The sequence below is a fragment of the Mytilus galloprovincialis genome, chromosome 4 (assembly GCF_965363235.1).
Source record: "Mytilus galloprovincialis chromosome 4, xbMytGall1.hap1.1, whole genome shotgun sequence".
In the NCBI taxonomy this organism is placed as follows: Eukaryota; Metazoa; Mollusca; class Bivalvia; order Mytilida; family Mytilidae; genus Mytilus; species Mytilus galloprovincialis.
Genome location: NC_134841.1, coordinates 103,256,068 through 103,277,403, shown reverse-complemented (window position 1 = coordinate 103,277,403; position 21,336 = coordinate 103,256,068). Strand labels below are relative to the sequence as shown.

Below are 21,336 nucleotides of genomic sequence, written 5' to 3'. Positions count from 1 at the left end.
CTACATGCAAAATGCCTGTACAAAGTCAGAAATATGACAGTTGTCCATTTGTTTGAGTGTTTGAGCTTTTGATTTTGCCATTTGATTAGAGTCTTTGATTTGAATCTTCCTCAGAGTTCAGTATTTTTATGATGTTACTTTTTACAAGGAAGATGTGTCAGATGCACTGCCTTAAAATGTTGTTTAAAGACATTACAGAAGCACCTAGACTGAACTATTTAAAAAAAAGATCAACATTGGTTTTATAAGATATTTATTCTGCATGGATATACATATCACTTTGGGGAAAGTTTGACATCATACGCAAACATCCCATAACAAATTGAACGAATGTAATAGGGAAGGTACTAATGAAGCATCAAAAACAAAAATAATAAAAGAAAATATCATTAGAAGATTCACATTTCTTCTCTAGCTAACTACCATTGGCCTTCATTCTCACTTTGTGCATTTAAGGAATGATAAAAATGTCACCAGGTAAAAAAAATTGACAATTTTCTGCTTACATTAAAAATCTTGATTGATTATTTGTTGCTTGCTTCAAGGTTCAGGATGATGCTGAACTAAAAAATATTAATAATTCAATATTATTACATGTAGAAAATGTATCTATATCAAAAAATATTACATGTATCTGAATCAAAAATCTGATCATTTGTACATGTGCCGTAAAAAGAAACTTTTGATTTATCAAACACTTTCTTTCTGACTTTTGGATTGAAATACACTTACTTTGTGAACTTTGATGTACTCTACTTTTATGAATCTGATTTACATATACACTACTCCAAAACTGGTTTACTAACTATACAATGGACCTATTCATTTGTACTGAGTTAGTACAAGTAACTGGAATGTTCTACATGTTCTATATATCAATTAGTTGTTAGTTATACATGAATCAGAAAAAGTTATACACTTGTAAGTTAATGGAAATTGTTAACTTAAAATTTATATGTGAAAATACCTCAAAACTTACAGTATACAGATAGATTTAACTATGTTTAACCCTTATTTGATTTTTTCAAAATATCATTACCACATTATTTCATTTCAAAATAAGAACAATTTTATCATGTATGTTGTGCTTTGATTACATTTTCATACAAAACAACAGGCATCTTCTAGCAAATGCTAAAATTTTATATAGCTCCTCAGACTGACATAAAAAAAAGTTCATATCATGGAAAATACAAATGATTTCATATGAAGGGTAAATCTTTTACAAACTACATCTCTTATTTAAAGCAATCACACTAAGTCAAGATAATTTTTATAAAGCTCTTACAAGCAAACTCCTATAATAACAAACTAGAACTTTAATCAAAAACCCAATATTTATAAATCTGTCCTTAAATCTAACTTTGTGGTCAAAAATTCTTTCTAGTATAATTATTGTACTAAAACTGAGAAACAACCAATCAAACACTGGACTTGGTGCTTCAAGTTCAAATTGTTTACTGAGTCAACATTTATTGCCAGGAATTTGTCTGTGGCTAGTGCTATTTCATAAAACTTTTCTGTCTATTGAAATTCTACTGGTGGTTATAGAGTATCCAAATTTGAGAAAATGAGTGGGTCTTTTCAGCTTCAAATAGCAATCAGAGGCAAAAGTTTGTAAGACCATCATGACCATAGATAATCTGTTAACTGATAGGAAAATTATGTCATCAGGTTTTCCATAAAATTGACAGTGAAAAATATTCTTAACAAATTAAAAAAAAAATCTTATACAAAAAAAAAACTCTAATAAACATATACTTGTGTTTGAGGTTTCTTAAAAATATAATGCACTGTGCACAATACAACTAGTGTCATACCTTAATAATAGCACTAATTGTACATGTGTTCTTTTATATGAATACACATTCTTCATACATATAAATCTAGGTATTAACTTTTATGTAAGTCTTTCTTAATACACTGTAATAACAATCATACATTGTAAATCAACTGTATATGACATTGTACTTTCAATATTCTATAATGAGTGTTATTCATTTCAATTCACAGTAACACTAGACTTAACTGAAGTTTGCAACATTTTAGCAAGTAATAATACAATGACTCGTGTTTATTTTTGATGTTTCGTACAAACAAATAAAGACTTGTAGCCCTTTTCACAAAAAATCTGAAGTGTAAGGAATATTTTAGACTTGAGATACATTTTACTCCTAAGATTTTTTGTGAAAAGCAGAGGCAGATTCAGGGGGAGCCCTGGGGGCCGTGCCCCCCCTTTTTGGGAAAAAAAATTGGTTGCTTATATAGGGAATCATTGAAGCGTGACTGGAGCGGGCCTCCTCTCAGGTCAGTCAGTGGGCACCCACTTATGAAATTTTCTGGATCCGCCACTGAAAAGGGCTACAGGTCAATTAATTGGAACTTGTGTACAGACCATTTGCAATTGTTTTGTTATGTCATGATAGAATTCGAATTTTGATTGGGCCAAATAAAAATATATGTGTGGTTCCAGTAACCCTACCGTCCCTACTTTTTCGGCTTAAAAATAGCCTACCCTTAAGATTTTGTTGTCATTTTTCATTAAGCACTGTTAAAGTCAGAATGTTGCTCCCATAGACTCAATGTAAAAAAAAAACATAAAATAAAAAAAAATCCCTACCTACCTACCCTAACTTTTTTTCAGATGTAACTGGAACCACACATAATTTTTTATTTGGCCTTGGATATTGAAAAGCAGACACACATATATAAGACACTGTAGAAATACATTCACATCAAATAAATACACACAAAAACTAATATATAGGTAATAAAGAAAATCCAAACAGAAAACTGCAAATATTTGCTATCAAATGATTTGTTTTTAATTTGGATGATTTTAACATACACCATGATTCATTTTAACATGATGATTCTTTATATAATGTTTCTATAAACTCCAATGTAATGAGAATATATATGTCAAAATTTGATACATGTACCTCCTATTAAAGATAATAAATCATTATCTATTGAAAAATTTGACTGTTCAACAATTTAGAATTTTTGGTACAATATACATGTACATGTAATAATACAATGTTGTTCCATATGTATGTGTATCAAATTCAATGTATATTGTTAATGTTGTAATGTTACTTTTTTCCAATAAATTAATTATGTCAGAACTATTTTTATAAACAATTCTTACCATGTTTATTTTACATTTTTTTGGGGTGGTTTAATTTTTTAATTAATTTTTTTTTTTTCTGAATATTTTTTTTCCTAGACATGCTGCAAATGTGCAAGGTTAAAAAAAGTTTCAAAGCTATAAATGAAAAAAAAAGCAAATTGATATACATGGTATTTTTAAAAGAGTTTGTAAGTTTTAAGTGTAAAAAAATATTCTTATTCATACATCATCATGATCATTGTACAGGTACATTTGTAAATTACAGCTCAATTAACCTCTTCATCATTTTCATGGCACAGACACAAACTTTTTAAAAATTGATAATTTGACAATTTTGTGGTTTCTCTCTTTTTTAATTGTGTATACATGTACAACATGTACAAATGAATCTATAAACAAAATGCTGGCATGAAGAAAATAAAATTTATAATTTCTCTTATTTTGTCATTATCATCACGATCATGATTGTATAAAATCTAAGCAGTTTATCCATGTTATCATCATGATCATGCTTTTATTTAGGCCAAATAAAACAGTGGTTCCAGTAACCCTACCTTCCCTACTTTTTCGCCTCAAAAATAGCCTACCCTAAAGATTTTATTGTCTTGTAATAACAAATATAAACCAGATTAATTCAATAGATATAAACCAGATTAATTCAATAGTCAGAAACAGAATATAATTTGTTACTTTTACAGTCAGCAATAAACAAAATTTGAATCTGGTTTCACAACAAATGTACCAAAAACAAATTGTGTTGTCTTACATCATGTACTGGTTTTAACAATGTTCCTGATAATGGACAATTTACAATTCAAATTATATGCATTGCCAAATTCTTTGAAAAAGTTTGATTTTCAGTCAGTTTATAGTTTTTGTGCAGATGAATTGTGCTGATATCACATCATGCACAAACTATGCTGATATCACATCATGTACAAACTGGTAATTTAAATATAGTAATTAATAGTGACGCTCGTATGTGTAGCACATAATGTTTAAGATACCCTTGCAGCCTTGCTCCTTACATGTACATTTGTACCAAAAAAGTAAATATTAACCCTTCCCTTTCCTGCCAATTCCCAAATTAATTTATGGATAATAACCATCTGGAAAGACCATACATTGTATGTGATTTAACCCCCACCCCTAGCCCTTCATGTACATGCGCATCTGTGGACATAAAAACATTCAAATTGTCAACACATGTACTATTTTCATGTACATTTTGAAGTATAAATTTACATTTGTAAAATGTAGCATTAATAAATATAGAATTGTTTATCTTAATACAATTTTACCCATTAAACATGTAAAAAGTATCTATACATGTACATGATGTATGTGAACAAAAATTTTAAGAAACTTTTATTTACAAAATATAAATTTTGCTTTGGTTCTTCTTGAATGAGGTTTTGTTTTGTAAACTGCTGAATTTAAGAACTGATTAATTTTAGAAGAAATATCACATTCAAAAGCATTTGATAATCACTTTACAATTCATTCTAATGCATTTCTATAAAATTCTCCAACTTTTTAGGAATCTGTCCTTTATATGATATATTACATTTTACAATTTTCCGTGCAGATAGACATTGTAGCGTTAAATAATTTAATGGTGAAACTATATCATTAATCGACATTCCTCTTATCAATTGCATTGGTGTTTTTCTGTCTTTGTTGCATCTGTCTAAGTGAGCTCCATTCCTCAACAAGGTACGTATAACCTCTGACCTACATGGGCGATTGCTTGAGGCTATATGTAAAGGGGAATTTCCATCAAGGTCAATAGCATTTACATCAGCACCAACGTCCATTAGAAGTTGGGCTACGTCGGCAGAGGGAAAGGAACAAACAGGATATCGTCCAACATTAGTTGTCTCCCTTGAACACGCCAAATGCAACGGAGAAAACCCTTTAGTGCCGATAGGTTTCATGCGAACTAGTTTATAAACCACCTCTTTAAATGAATGTTCTTCTGACTTTTTCATAATCTTCTGTAAACGGCACATTAAACATAAGAGATGCATAATTATCACAAGTAATCGGCTAAAATGGCTGCTGTCTTTATCAGCTGTTTCGTCAGCTTTACCTTTCTCTAATTCCATTATCGCACGTAGTAACACATTATGAATGTCCTTGAAAGCTATAGAGTGAGCTGGTCGGTTCCTCCATTCAGTCATCATAAACGAAAACAATTCTGCAAACGAAAGAAAACTACTTTGTGTGGTTGGACTTAAAGGTTCTAAAACTGTCTGCTGCATATCTAATGCATACATCCAGAGCATTATGCATCTCTCAAAATTACCCATATCTGCATATAATGCACCTCTGTAACGTATATAGTATGATGTATCTGGATGGGCGGGGCCCAGAATTCGTTCACGCACTAAAAGGGCTTGCATTCTCATATCATCAGGATCGGAAATAAGTTCATCTAATTCATCCAGATTTGTCACTTCTTCTGAGTTTTCATACGCAGCTACCTGTGAGCCCTGTTTTGGCTTTGGTAAGGAAGGATCATTTGACCGATCTTCCATAGCTTGTCTCCAGAAGTTGATAGCACCTAACATGTCTCTTTTTTTATCCACATATGTTGCACCTAGTAATTCTAAAGCATCTATTCGTTCATGTTTTGTACATTCCTGTCTCCCAATCAAGAATTCAACTATTTTCGAAAATCCTGCCACACTTGCTGCCATTAAAGGTGTCATTCCATATGCATCTTTTTCCATTTTTGCTCCATGTTTCAATAATAATTTCATGATGTCTAAACTTCCTGATTCTGCACAATCGTGTAAAGCAGTATTTCCTGAAATAAGAATGAAAGGTAAATATGCATGTAACAAGATCACAATGATTATGATGGTTTAAGTTGAAAGACTCCAAATTTATAAAAACACAAGCAAATTTTTGCAACCAATAATTCACAAAGAAATCTACATCACAGAACAAAAGTATTGGTAAATGACTTCAATTCTATACTGTAGTTAAGCCATTTCAATTGATATTTTATTGTGAGTCTTTCTATGTTATGATGTTACACTATTGTTTCAGATAAGGGTGAAGGTTGGTACCTATTAAAACATTCAAATCTGCAAAAAACATTTGTTTGCACCTGTCCTAAGTCAGGAATCTAATGTTCATTAGTTTTCGTTTATTGATGTGGTTTAAATAGATTAGACCATTGGTTTACATCATATAGACCATGTGGAAGTATGGCCTGCACATCTCGAAAACATATGATCCAATGTATAGATAGCATACATGTAGCAGCAGTGCAATTTGTGTGTATTGAGACTTATAAAAAAAAGAAATTTCAAACTACATGTATATGAACAAGTCTAGATCTTAACTCTGTGAAAGAAATATACCTATATATATATACCAGGGGTTCAAATTAACATTTGGTACTGGAAGGTCCAAAACCTTTGACACACCAAAGTGAAAGGTCCACAACCTAAATTCCAGGTCCTACTTTTAATTAAAATATTTTATAACTCAGTAGGATACAAAATTAATGATGTGCTTTTGGAGTTAGGTTTAATAGCTTGTTTCATTGTCAGCGTCACTGTTGTATAACATGTTTATTTATAAATGTAATTGTCAGGTACAATGTATATTATGAATTCAAATAATCTTTATTTTTTGGTATTGGGAAAGATGTCACTGTGGGTGGGTAAGTTGTCTCAATGATTGGTAATTAATTACTAAATATACCATTATATTAAACAGTTCAAGTTCAAAGCTGTTTAAGGGTATCATATCTAGTTGCCTTATTACATGTATAGTAGTTCCTCTATGAAAATAAAGCAAGAAACGTCCAGATTTTTACTAGCCCTTCAAAATTGATAAGACATTCCCACTTAGAATTGTAGTAATATCATGAATATGTTTACACTATAAAAACATCTACATGTAATATCAACATTTATTAATGATAAAGAACATTAATATCACATAATTATGGCTTGTACATGTACATTTTGTATATTATGAATTCAAATAATCTTTCATTTTGGTATTGGGGAGGGTGTCACCACCATGTATCATCGTATAGCGGATATACATGTAGGTACTAACCAAGCGGGTGTGAGCGATTTTGATCTGGCACGGTAACGAAAATCTTTGTTTTGTTCACATAATATCAATGTGTACTTCAATCTAAACATAACTGCTGTTTTAAGAAATGATTTGGTCGTAGGCTGATGATTAGAGATGTGTCATTATTTTCCCAAAACAAGAACGATTACTAAAAACATGTGCAAATACTTGTCAAAGAAGTTGGCCCTCGTCTCATCCGATATAATTCTATATCCATTGCAATTCTTTTTCTGATAGGCCACTGTGTGTGTGTAATAAGTATAGCTGTTTCAATAATTGGCATTGGAATCTTTCATACATATGTTATTTTTCGATATTTTATCCCGAAAGAAGCGTTGTGTACGTTGTTTAGCTCACTACATAAATCCTTATGTACGGTGCATAGTTAAGTTGTTGTGTACCATACACAAAAACTTTTTTTCATACTTGTTTATTACCCAAAAAAATTTGAAGGAATGAGTAATCACAGGTAGGTTTATGATTGGTAACTATTACTTTTGCCCTCTATTAGTTTTTTTTTTTCAGATAAAATATGTAAATGTCTCAACAACTGTATCGAAATTGAAATGGGTGTTGACATTCACAACTATTTGCGCATGTACAAGTTAGTTGTTCTTATTAGAATATCAAAGTTGTTTTATGAATAGGAAAAATCAATGCGAAAATTATTTGGGAGCAAGAATTTCAAATGTTGAGAAATGTACATTGAATATTGATAAAGCAAAACAAAGATTTTCGTTAAAGTACTGTGTAAGGTCAAAATCGATAATGCCCGCTTGGTTAGTACCTATATCCGCTGTACTGATGATACACGGTGGTCACTGTGGGTGGGTGTGTTGTCTCAATGATTGGTCATTAATTACTAATTATACCATTATATCAGAGCTCACACTACTTTAAAATCATACGGAGAAGTGACTTCTTTTTTTGAAATTTTATAGTAGGGAGATCCGAGAAGTGACTTTTTTTTTTTAAACTTTCTGATGGGAAGAAGTGGTGAGATTTGAAGAGAAATGCTCAAGACATTACAATGTTGGGTTTTTGTAGTAATATGTTTACAATATAAAAATATCTACATGTATGCATGTAATACATTGTAATATCAACATTTATTAATGATAAATATAAAGAAACTTCGTCACACTTTATTGGATGTTGACATGAAAATTTGTGAACTATATGTAATTTTGAGTTTCTGTACAAATTATTTCTTGCTTTTCCTTTCTTTTCCATATACAATGTATATCTTTTGGTTTTCAATTCTAGGATTAATTCTACACAGTGGTGTATTAAACGACTAATTTTTTTGTCAGAATCATCCATATACAATGTACATGTGGCAATCCTACTCAATTATGATCATAGATGTGATCATGTATTTTGTCTCCTGCCTAAAATTTAATTTTTTTATTGTATTTGATCGGCAAAGCCAGAATTACCCTCGGAATCTGATCGGTATTGCATGTTTTCATTTCCGGTTTAGGGCATCCATTGTTTCAATGTTTCTTTTGTCAGTCAAATACGATTTTACTTGGATTTACATGTTACTTGTTGGCGATTTTCAGTACAAATCTAGCGGTTGAACAAATAAAAATTGCTGTAATGAATAATAAAGATGAAAATAAATTTTGAGATTGTTTATGGCTTTTAAATGACCATTCTGATGGTAAAAAAGATCGTTTTATTTTTTCAAAACCAAGGTGCTTCAGGCATAATTAGTAACCAAAATGAAAGTCTGATTGCAAAAGTGGAAGGTCGCAGACCTTGGATTGTAATTGTCTTCATTTCTGGTTTATGGCACCCATTGCTTTTCAATAATGTTTTTGTCAGTCAAATACGATTTTACTGGGATTCACAGATTACTTGTTGGCGATTTATGCTAAACAGCTAGCAGTTGAATAAAATAAACATTGTTGTCATGAAAAACACAAATAAATAAAGATAAATAAATTTTGAGATTGTTTGTAAATTTCAAGTAAAAAAGGTCGGCAATGTTAATTTTTATTTCCTTCAAATAGGACAGTCTGTCGGGCATACCTAGTAACCAAAATGAAAGTCTGATTGCAAATTTTAGTGGAAGGTAGTGGACCTCACACCAACGTTAATTTTAACCATGTTAACCCCTGAAATGACGTCATAAAGACATGGGAATTGAAGATCTTTTCCAGTGAAAGACAGGATTCAAGAAATTATGTACATTTGTATATGTGTATTATCAGTCTGTGTGATTAAATGGATACATTTATACATTGTAACTGTCCTATTAATAGGCTGTCCAAATATAAGACTGTGTACATGACTGTGGGATTATGTGTCAGTCAGACTGTACGATTGTCAGTATGAAGTTGGACTATAGGTCTGACCCTTTTAGCAATATACATGTACATGTATATCACTTTATAATAACATGTTTATAAACATCCATTTGATGAAAAAACACATACATTTGTATAACGAATTAACTTTTATAAATAAGGTAATCAAAAATTACTATTATGTACCTTTCACACTTTTTCTATTGACATCTGCATTTAATTCTAATAAATACTGAGCAATCTCTCGATGACCTTTGTAACAGCTTATCATTAAACAGGTGTGACCATGTCGGTTTGCAATTTCAATATCAGCTTCATTATTTACTAGGTGTTTTACTATTTCGTAGTGTCCGTCGAAACAAGCAGCTCTTAGAGGAGTTGAATTAGTGTATGTTGTTTTGTTGACCCCTGCTCCCTTTTGTATCAAATACTTAACAATGTCTAAATGACCAGCAGCAGCCGCACACCACAAAGGTGGTGCCCCTTCAATTGTCTCTCCATCAAATGTCACGGACCCTACTTGTTCAATTTCAGCAGTACATAGTTCTATGATATATTTTACAACTTCTAAATGGCCATTACGGCATGCCATTATCAGTGGTGTAGCCCCATTTGTTTTTGCGTGTACAAGTTTCCCTATTTCTTCCTTCGATTTGTGGTCGAGGAAAATTTTAAGACGATTCAATTTACCGTCCCGTGCGGCATTATAAACAACACTTCTATATTCCATAGCCTTCATGAGAAGGCTTTATTGATTAGGAGACCTATATATTGATAATTTTAAGGGCCTTTTGCTTGATATTGTGAGTCCAACTCCTCTCCTCGTTGCCAAAAATGTCAAATATGGCGAAGATAGTTTATCGCCAGGGGGCGTCATTTCCGGTTTTCCTTGTTTAGCTAAACACCGAACTATAAAACTAAAATATATACTGCAACGTACATTTTAATGTGGTATACAATCGTTTTGAAGTTTTTTTTTATTTATCAGTTGTCTCTTATTACATTATATTATGAACAGGCATAAAATGTAGTAAAAGAAAAAGAAATCTGTACTATGCGGTTAAAAGCTCATTAGAGCTTATGTTTGTCTATGTTTGTATACCTTGCCGACTCTAAATAAAGCTTATTTATTATTATCATTATATATTTTTTTGGTATCCTAAGTTAGTATGATAATAAAATAGTTCATTACTAATAGTATATCATCTTACTATTTTATGACTTATAAGTATTTAAAAATAAATTTTCTCTTTTTAAAATTGTAAGATATCAGTTATAATTTAAAGAATAATGACAAGATCTCCATATAGTAAATTAAACTGAAGAAAATTTATGTATATATTATAGCTTAAATTTTTTCCAAACCCCAACCATTTTACATTAGTCTTATAAAATATAATTTTCATTATAGTTCCCGATGTATGTATAGCACTCTTAACTAATAATTATAAGTAATTTTAATTTTGAGACCATTTTAATTCTTATTTGTAAATATATGCAGTCGTTTCTTAACATTTTCTTACAACCTGGAGCACATATGAATTATTATATATCTTTTAAAACTTCATGATGACAATCTTATGAATTAATTATGATATTTATTATTTAGTGATTATTATAACCAAATTCAGTCATCTGTATATAATTATTTGTTTCCTTATGTTTTAAGGTGTACATAGTTGCTAAAACTATACCCTTTGGGTAGTGCTCCACAATTAATGGAGGAATATACAAGAAACTGAACTATGATAGTCTTCCCAGTAATCATTGTAATAATTTTGTAAATCATAAGTTAACTTGTGATTATTCTGCCTGTAATGTGCGTCTTTAATTGACAATAAAATATATTTGATTTAATTTCCCAAATATGAATTATCTAGTTTAGTTTAAACATATTTGATTTCAGCTGAATTATACAGCAAAATGGATTAGACACAGGTAAATAATTATGAAGATTAGTTTTCTCCATAATACAATATAAAATTACAATAATAGTATAATTTAATGAACATGCATGTAAAGCAAACAGTTTATAGAACATTATACAAGTTATCATATGTATAAAAATGGGGGAGAGAGAGAGCGAAACAATATAGAAAAAGAACGTTGAAAATAATAATTCTATAAAGTTTTTCTACATGACGTGTATTTTGGACAAACGAAGAAGTTATGATGGACATCCTTAATATCTGACCCACAATGGCAAGAAGGATCACTGGTCATTATCCTTTATTGTACATCATTATTGTACATTATTGAAATACAAATAACCGGGTTTTATGGATAATGATAACTGAAGACAACACATTTTTATCAAGTTTATTGTGTGAATTTTCAAAGCTTTATATGCAGAAAAAAAAACCAGCACAATTGTAAAAAGAAAATGTTTATTTCAACAATCAGAGTAACACTCTCAGTTATTCACTATCTGGACTTGAATTGTATGATATATACCTATATGATGACTTTTATTTATGTTCTAATGTACTGTATCTACTTAACTTTGTGATTAAAAAGTCAAAAAGGGCCTTATGACTAGAAATAAAGCCAGGAAGGGCCTTGTGATTAAATATAAAGCCAGAAAAGGCCTTGTGATTAGAAATAAAGCCAGAAATAGCCTTGTGATTAGAATTAAAGCCAGAAAGGGCCTTGTGATTAAAAATAAAGCCAAAAAGGGCCTTGTGATTAGAATTAAAGCCAGAAAGGGTCTTGTGATTAAAAATAAAGCCAGAAAGGGCCTTGTGATTAGAAATAAAGCCAGAAAGGGCCTTGTGATTAAAAATAAAGCCAGAAAGAGCCTTGTGATTAGAAGTAAAGCCAGAAAGGGCTTTGTGATTAGAAGTAAAGCCAGAAAGGGCCTTGTGATTAGAAGTAAAGCCAGAAAGAGCCTTGTGATTAGAAGTAAAGCCAGAAAGGGCCTTGTTAATAAAAATAAAGTCAGAAACGGCCTTGTGATTAGAAATAAAGCCAGAAAGGGCCTTGTGATTAGAACTAAAGCCAAAAAGGGCCTTGTGATTACAAATAAAGCCAGAAAGGGCCTTGTGATAAGAAATAAAGCCAGAAAGGGCCTTGTGATTAAAAATAAAGCCAGAAAGGGCCTTGTAATTAAAAATAAAGCCAAAAAGAGCCTTGTGATTAGAAATTAAGCCAGAAAGGGCCTTGTGATTAGAAGTAAAGCCAGAAAGGGCCTTGTGATTAGAACTAAAGCCAGAAAGGGCCTTGTGATTAGAAATAAAGCCAGAAAGGGCCTTGTGATTAAAAATAAAGCCAGAAAGGGCCTTGTGATTAAAAATAAAGCCAGAAAGAGCCTTGTGAATAGAAGTAAAGCCAGAAAGGGCTTTGTGATTAGAAGTAGAGGCAGAAAGGGCCTTGTGATAAGAAATAAAGCCAGAAAGGGCCTTGTGATTAGAAGTAAAGCCAGAAAGGGCCTGTGATTAGAAATAAAGCCAGAAAGGGCCTTAATTGTGATTAAAAGTAAAGCCAAAAAGGGCATTGTGATTAGAAATAAAGCCAGAAAGGGCCTTGTGAGTAGAAGTAGTAAAACCAGAAAGGGCCTTGTGATTAAAAGTAAATCCAGAAAGGGCCTTGTGATTAGAAGTAAATCCAGAAAGGGTCTTGTGATTAGAATTAAAGCCAGAAAGGGCCTTGTTAATAAAAAAAAAAAAATAAAGTCAGAAAGGGCCTTGTGATTAGAAATAAAGCCAGGAAGGGCCTTGTGATTAAACATTAAGCCAGAAAGAACCTTGTGATTAGAAGTAAAGCCAGAAAGGGCCTTGTGATTAGAAATAAAGCCAGAAAGGGCCTTGTGATTAGAAATAAAGCCAGAAAGGGTCTTGTGATTAGAAATAAAGCCAGAAAGGGCCTTGTGATTAAAAATAAAGCCAGAAAGGGCCTTGTGATTAAAAGGTCAAAAAGAGCCTTGTGATTAGAAATAAAGCCAGGTAGGGCATTGTGATTAAATATAAAGCCAGAAAAGGCCTTGTGATTAGAAATAAAGCCAGAAAGAGCCTTGTGATTAGAAATTAAGCCAGAAAGGGCCTTGTGATTAGAAGTAAAGCCAGAAAGGGCCTTGTGATTAGAACTAAAGCCAAAAAGGGCCTTGTGATAAGAAATAAAGCCAGAAATGGCCTTGTGATTAAAAATAAAGCCAGAAAGGGCCTTGTGATTAAAAATAAAGCCGAAAAGAGCCTTGTGATTAGAAGTAAAGCCAGAAAGGGCTTTGTGATTAGAAGTAAAACCAGAGACGGCCTTGTGATTAGAAGTAAATCCAGAAAGGGCCTTGTGATTAGAAGTAAATCCAGAAAGGGTCTTGTGATTAGAATTAAATCCAGAAAGGGTCTTGTGATTAGAATTAAAGCCAGAAAGGGCCTTGTTAATAAAAAAAAAATAAAGTCAGAAAGGGCCTTGTGATTAGAAATAAAGCCAGGAAGGGCCTTGTGATTAAACATTAAGCCAGAAAGAACCTTGTGATTAGAAGTAAAGCCAGAAAGGGCCTTGTGATTAGAAATAAAGCCAGAAAGGGCCTTGTGATTAGAAATAAAGCCAGAAAGGGCCTTGTGATTAAAAATAAAGCCAGAAAGGGCCTTGTGATTAAAAGGTCAAAAAGAGCCTTGTGATTAGAAATAAAGCCAGGAAGGGCCTTGTGATTAAATATAAAGCCAGAAAAGGCCTTGTGATTAGAAATAAAGCCAGAAAGAGCCTTGTGATTAGAAATTAAGCCAGAAAGGGCCTTGTGATTAGAAGTAAAGCCAGAAAGGGCCTTGTGATTAGAACTAAAGCCAAAAAGGGCATTGTGATAAGAAATAAAGCCAGAAAGGGCCTTGTGATTAAAAATAAAGCCAGAAAGGGCCTTGTGATTAAAAATAAAGCCGAAAAGAGCCTTGTGATTAGAAGTAAAGCCAGAAAGGGCTTTGTGATTAGAAGTAAAGCCAGAAAGGGCTTTATGATTAGAAATAAAGCCAGAAAGGGCCTTGTGATTAGAAGTAAAGCCAGAAAGGGCCTTGTAATTAGAAATAAAGCCAGAAAGGGCCTTGTGATTATAAATTAAGCCAGAAAGGGTCTTGTGATTAGAAATAAAGAATTTGAATTTGAACTTATATAGAAATATAGAATGCGACAACTCATTACACTGGTTCAGTCCAATTGCGAACTGTAAAATTTTGGACTTTGATCGATCATGATTACGAAAATAAAGAGAGATGCACTGGCTTTATAATGTTATGTAAAACCGGGAAACAGTAAGAAAGTCATGGTTCTTAAATTAAAAGCAAGTATAAATCAGGTTGAATTTGTGATAGCAGAAACTATATCGAAGATAAATGAGTTATGAGTTAACACAAATAGTGACAATGCTACTGAGACTAAAGTCAGGTATCTGAAATCAGAGATAGCACAATGAAGGAGAAAATATTGTCATACATTGTGTTAAACAATCACCAATCATCAGAGATATAAGTGAATCTTGTACCGGACAGAAACATGCCATAATGACATTGTTGAAGAGATGTATTTAATTGTGTTAAGGCTCACTCAGAGATCATCAAGAATATAGTTCGTCTTTTAGAACTATAGGCGATACAGCTTCAAGTCAAGAGAGAAGTCCTAAGGTAACTTCCGTCTTTTCCTGGCAATGTAGGTGTTCCATAATCTAAAACCTCCTCAGTGAAATCATTTTTCCAAGATACGGAATCAAGATGTATGCGTATCTAGTTTGTATAGTAGGCAGGATGATCGATTATTTATCATGAGTACGTAGCATTTGTTTGGCATAAAAGCACCCATGTTTGAGATCTTTGGGTGTCCTCCACCAATCTTAATTCATGGTTTTGTAACCAGTCATCATCAAAAAGACGTTATATTTGCAATAAGTTAATATTAAACGTGGACCGAGCACTCCGAACTAATGCAACGCACAGTAGTTTGCATATATAACTGTTCGGTCTTAATAAAGTGTAAGCTATAATAGTTAAATATGAATCTATAATTGTATTGCTAAATAAAGGCAACAGTAGTATACCGCTGTTCAAAAGCTATAAATCGATTCAGAGAAAATAAATCCGGGTTCCAAACTAAAACCGAGGGAAACCCATCAACTATAACATGGAAACAACGAAACAACAGAAACGCTGAAGTTCAACAAAAAAAAAAAGAAAATGCAACATACATAGAAACGAACTATATAAATAACAACTGCCCTATCCCTGAATAATTGTGCCATGTATTGTACTTCCTACTTGTATATGTAGTTGGTATATTGCTGATGAAATATATCATCAGTTTGCTGCATTCAGTTGGTTTTGTGCAATCTGAAATTAAAGCAAAAGCTCCATTCTGTAATCTTTATATTTTTATTGCAGATTATGTTGAGTTTTATCCTGCGTATCCTTCATTCTTCAACTGTTGTGGTTCCAAGACAACCTCGGCTTTCAAATATTTGAACACGAACGATCTTGGTGATTGTAAATCCAGAAAAAGAGCTTCGGACGCATGTAATTATAAAGTGTCTTTTTAGTCTTGGTTGATATCATGGTTTAAATGATTAAGAGATAAAAAAAAAAAAAAAAAAAAAAAAAAAAAGGGCAAACATGTGAACGCCTTCTCAGAAACATTTTTTGTGTGTACGTGAATCTTAATATTATGAGTTGTACTTTCCATAAAACCGCCGTGCAGTCATGGAGGAAACTCAATATGTTTGATTTTTAATAATTGAATTCTGATGGCAAATAAATTTTGTCAATTTGCAATACTTCTCTTCCAAAATTAAACGAGGACAGTACAAGGGAGCACTTCAAACTGACTGTGTGGTTATCATACCTACTACTTCTGTTTCTCACATTTGATTCTATTGGTTAAATTGCAGGAATTTACAGATGAACTCGGATAGGTTCCAAATGTCGTTAGCACAATCTTGTCCTCTTTTCCCTTGATTATGACATCACTAAATGAGACATCACCGAATTTGCACTTGCCATCAACAACATGACGAGTGCCACTAGTGCATGGAACATAATCTAAAATTGAGAATGGAAATGGGGAATGTGTCAAAGAAACAACAACCCTATCAAAATCCAGAAACAGCCGAAGGCCACCAATGGGTCTTCAATACAGCGAGAAAATCCCGCACCCGGAAGCTTACTTCAGCTGGCCCCTTAACACAAATGTGTACATGTTCAGTGATACTAAACTCTGAAACATATAAAATTCATTCAAGACTAAAAAAAGGCCAGAGGCTCCTGACTTTGGACAGGCGCAAAAATGCGACAGGGTTAAACATGTTTTGTGAGATTTCAACCTTCCCAATACCTCTCTCCAATGTAGGAAAAACAAATACACAGCAATACACACAGTAAAAACTCAGTCCGAGTCCGATGTCAGAATAGTAACAAAATAGACTAGCAAAATGACAATGATACTGTTACATAAATTAACATAGGACTACTAGCAGTTACTGACATGATAGCTCCAGACCTCAATTAAACTGATATGAATATCAAGTACAATCCCTCCAGTTAGGAGTTTGGAATCATACCTTCATAAAATATATGAGGAGAACATAACCAGTGCTATGCCAACAAATGCATACACTTCAAAGTACCATAGTTCAACCTAGTTATTGACGAGGTTAGTATTGCCCAGTCAATAGTTTTTAATGTATAATGTTTTGTGGACTGGGTTGTCTTATTTTTGGCGTAAGTTTCTCTCACCTTTTGAGTATCTTCCGCCCCAATCCTTATATCGACAAGATAAGCATACCCTTAAATACTGTCAGTTTTCAAAGTTATATCTAGTGGGTGTGAAAATGACAGAAACGATCCAAGTTGAGCAATAGGACATTTTATTTATAAAACTACAAAATCTACAAATATAACAAGCAAGTATATGATAGGCTTATAGATTTCACTATTTTGTCAAATCAGCACAAATGAAGTTGTTGTAATCATTTCCCCTGGTAATATCTTCCCCGTAACCTGTTTCCGCCTCCTCCTCTACTTCGACCAAATTGATATCTTCCCATTCCTACAAAAAATGTATATTGGTTTATTTATATATGTATGTAAGTGTATTCTAATCAACATGAACCCCAGCAAAAACTAAGTAGTCTTATTCGGTAGGTCACACCCGTGAACAACAGGCATGACAATAATGCATTTTTGGTTTACCTTTTTTTTTTTTTTTAACTTTACCTAAACAATTACAGCAATTATAACAGAGTATAATACAATTTTCCGGAGTTGTTGAACTCAATGGTCTAGTTTAACACAAACAGTTTTTTATACTGCCATTTATCACTAACCGATTTATATCGTTCCTTTCGCGGAATTTAAATTGAATGTTTTGAGAAATTACTCTCAACACCAATTGTAAACCGGACATCCATACGTCAAGAAGCTGTTACAAAATAAATTGAAACGATGATCCACTAGCATTTCCAGGTGACCATGTACAACGAACCATGAAATTGAAGTCAAAAGCACTTCTAAATTTGTTATGAAATTTCAAAAATTCTCCTCAGAATGCAAATTTGTTCCAAGTTGCTGTGACCATTCAACCTGATAAAGTTGCAATTTTACACTGTCACATTGTTATGTCCAATGAACCATATGCATGAAATTGAGATCAAAACCGTTTTTTGGTGTATATTTTTAAAAGTTAACAGTATATATAACTGACAAGTGTACTAAGTTTTAAATATCCATGACACACATATCAGATAGTATTAAGCACCATTTCTACCGTAGTCCGAGCTTCAAAAAATTACAAACCTTGACCAGAGTAATACTGGGCTACAGCAGCTGTTAAAACCAACAACAATATGTACACAACAGATAATATCTTCATTGTCTGAAACAAGATTGCCGTAAGTTAAAACATGTCTTTCAATTTTACTTAAAGATTAATTGTACTTTGTAAAGAGTGAATTATAAGACATCCTAGAGAGGGATTTCTCATTTATAGAAAGGTTAATTGTTCTAGTCAGAGATGGGCTCGACCGAATGTTTGGGAGATGATGTTTGTCTAATCTTTTACACATCTGTTCAGCATTTACAGCTATATACAACAATCGCCAAAAACAAAAACTAAATAAATGGACACCAACCAAAAACAAAACACGTATACTTTTCCCGATTTTGCATATGAAAGATACACCGAAGTACAACCTCTGATATTATAACGTATGTAACGACATGCTCCACGGGAGGTGTTTAAGATTTACAATATAATGGTTTTTTTTCGTTACTGCATTTTGATATCATTTACATCGGTAATATAAAGTTGAATGCTGTTTTCATACAGATCCCTCTTAATGTGCCGTTTGATGTTACACTGATGAACCGAACCGTTAATGGTGTTTGTTTGAGATATCATACTCGAGTTCGAAGATATTTTCAACAAAATTCTGACGATTTATACCTTTTGAATATTCGAAATATACGTAAAATAGTATCGTAATGCATTCATCTGAACATAATAGTACGATAAATAACACCAGTTATCAATTGCTCCTTTCTGATCATAAAACATGGTATGGAGCTTATTGCAAACGTTCAAATGGAATTGTTTTAGTATGCAACTTTTTTTAACATTTATTGACAGTTAGTTTTCCTTTCCTTTAATGGCTTTATCAAAGGACTGTTGATATAGCCCCTTTATTTTCGATCATTTAACTTAATGCGACAGAAGACATTTCATCTTACCTTGTAAAATGTTACCAGCGAAGAAAAAGAAATAAATGAATATTGTGATTTTTTCCTATTTATATATTGTAAACATCTTATACAAGACGATGGTTTAAACTTCGAACTTTCCCCAAAAGACAAAAATGTGTACGGTATTTGTAAACATCTTTAATTGATGCTTAATCACTTGTTTATTCCTATTTTGATGGAGAATTGATTAATATGTGGCTTTCATGATTAAAGTACATTCTGTAATTCATTTTATTTCACGATAATAAACAATAATATTGACAGGCTATTTGGGTTAAAGGTGTGTAAAGGTGCATATTTAAAAAATATATAATCACATCTACCTAGCTTTTTTCATTCTTTTGAATCTTATATCCAATTCATAGCAAACATGTTGCACCGCACATTCGCAAATTAAGGCGTTGATACAAAACTAGTTGTTCGTACAATGTTTTGTTTTCGTATACGTGTTCAATAAGCACTATGTGTTGACTTTACTGTGTATTAAATGTTGGACTATTCGAAAAATGTATGGTTTTTAACCGGATTTTTGTGACAAAAATGTCGGTTATTGATTTGGGGATGTACGGCGGGCGGCCGGGCGGCCGGGCGGGCGGGCGGGCGGGCGGCAATCAAATGTTGTCCGTACATTAACTCATGAACCTTTCAACCGAAGCTTTTAAAATTTTAATATGTTGTTACTGACAACTAAATGAAGGTCAAGTTCAATAATGGCGATTTTGACTTTTACCGTTCAGGAGTTATGGTTCTTGAAAGATTGAAAAATGGAGTTTCCAGTCCTGTCCGTGCATTTACGCATGAACTGTTCTACCAAAGCTTCTAAAATTTTAATATGTTGTTACCGATGACAAAATGGAGGTCAAGTTCAATAATGACGATTTTGACTTTTACGGTTCAGGAGTTATGGTTCTTGAAAGTTTGAAAAATGGAGTTTCCAGTCGTGTCCGTGCATTTACGCATGAACTGTTCTACCAAAGCTTCCCAAATTTTAATATATTGTTACTGATGACAAAATGGAGGTAAAGTTCAATAATGACGATTTTGACTTTTACCGTTCAGGAGTTATGGTTCTTGAAAGATTGAAACATGGTGTTTCCAGTCGTGTCCGTGCATTTTCTCATAAACCATTCAACCAAAGCTTTTGAAATTTTTATATGTTGTTACTGATGACAAAATAGAGGTCAAGTTCAATAATGACAATTTTGACTTTTACCGTTCAGGAGTTATGGTTCTTGAAAGATCGTAAAACACGTTGTTGCATTTACTAATGAACCATTCAATCTAAGCTTTTCAAATTTTAATATGTTGATACTGACTACAAAATGGAGGTCAAATTTGATATTGACGATTTTCACTTTCAGCATTCATCAGTTATGGTTCTTGTGATATTGCCAGGACACAAATAAATGTTAATAAATCCGGTTTGCTGTCGTTGTGACAGCCTCTTGTCTTGAGATAATTTGCTCTACTCGGTTATTGGTACACATTTTCAATTTGTAAAGCTCTTCACCTTGTATTTCATTTGGCATTCCAAATATTTTAATTCGAGTGTCACTAGTGAGTCTTGTAAATACCAAACGTGCATATATCCTACATTATTATAAACTTGTAGTGCTGAATTAGAGGCAATAATGTAGTTCACCGATTTTCAAATCTCTTTAATTAAGTAAAAATATAAACTCAAAGACTGTTGGAATTTCATTAACCAAGAAAAGAGTGGGACAATGGTGGAGCAACCGTAACAAGCATAATTGCTTTACGCGACAATAATTGAGATGCATGTTGTTATGCTAAACAATTCAAGTATTCAAGTAAAACTAACATTATTAATCTACAAAACAGCTAGTTTTTTAAGTAGTGCCGATTTCAGTCGTTGATGAGACTGTGTTGCAGCATTTTTCGTTTAAATTGGGAAATAATGTTGATAAAGCATTGTAGTGTGTGTTGCTGATGAAAAAAAGGAAATTGATTCTTGGAAAGTCGAAATCATCATGTTTATCGCAGATTTTATTTGAAGTCGTTCATCTGTGACGCTATCGAATGAAAGATCAAGATATAAAACAAAATGTGATATATT

At 32.5% G+C, this 21,336-nt stretch overlaps 1 protein-coding gene across 1 annotated transcript; it reads right to left on the bottom strand.

Moving 5' to 3' along the window:
• Positions 1-236: 236 nt before the first annotated feature.
• Positions 237-10,417, bottom strand: LOC143073697 (protein fem-1 homolog C-like). The gene is made up of 2 exons (XM_076249441.1): positions 9,739-10,417; positions 237-5,945 (listed from the first exon to the last, which is right to left on the bottom strand). The coding sequence occupies exons 1-2, from the start codon at positions 10,289-10,291 to the stop codon at positions 4,639-4,641; spliced, it is 1,860 nt and encodes a 619-aa protein (XP_076105556.1). The 5' UTR covers positions 10,292-10,417; the 3' UTR covers positions 237-4,638.
• Positions 10,418-21,336: the final 10,919 nt, after the last annotated feature.

Bases quoted from the DNA above. Each gene is read 5' to 3' on its own strand.
- LOC143073697 (XM_076249441.1), bottom strand. From the start codon at position 10,291: ATGAAGGCTATGGAATATAGAAGTGTTGTTTATAATGCCGCACGGGAC. The intron at 5,946-9,738 runs GTACATAATAGT...TTCTTATTTCAG, and splicing joins CAATAGAAAAAGTGTGAAAG to GAAATACTGCTTTACACGAT.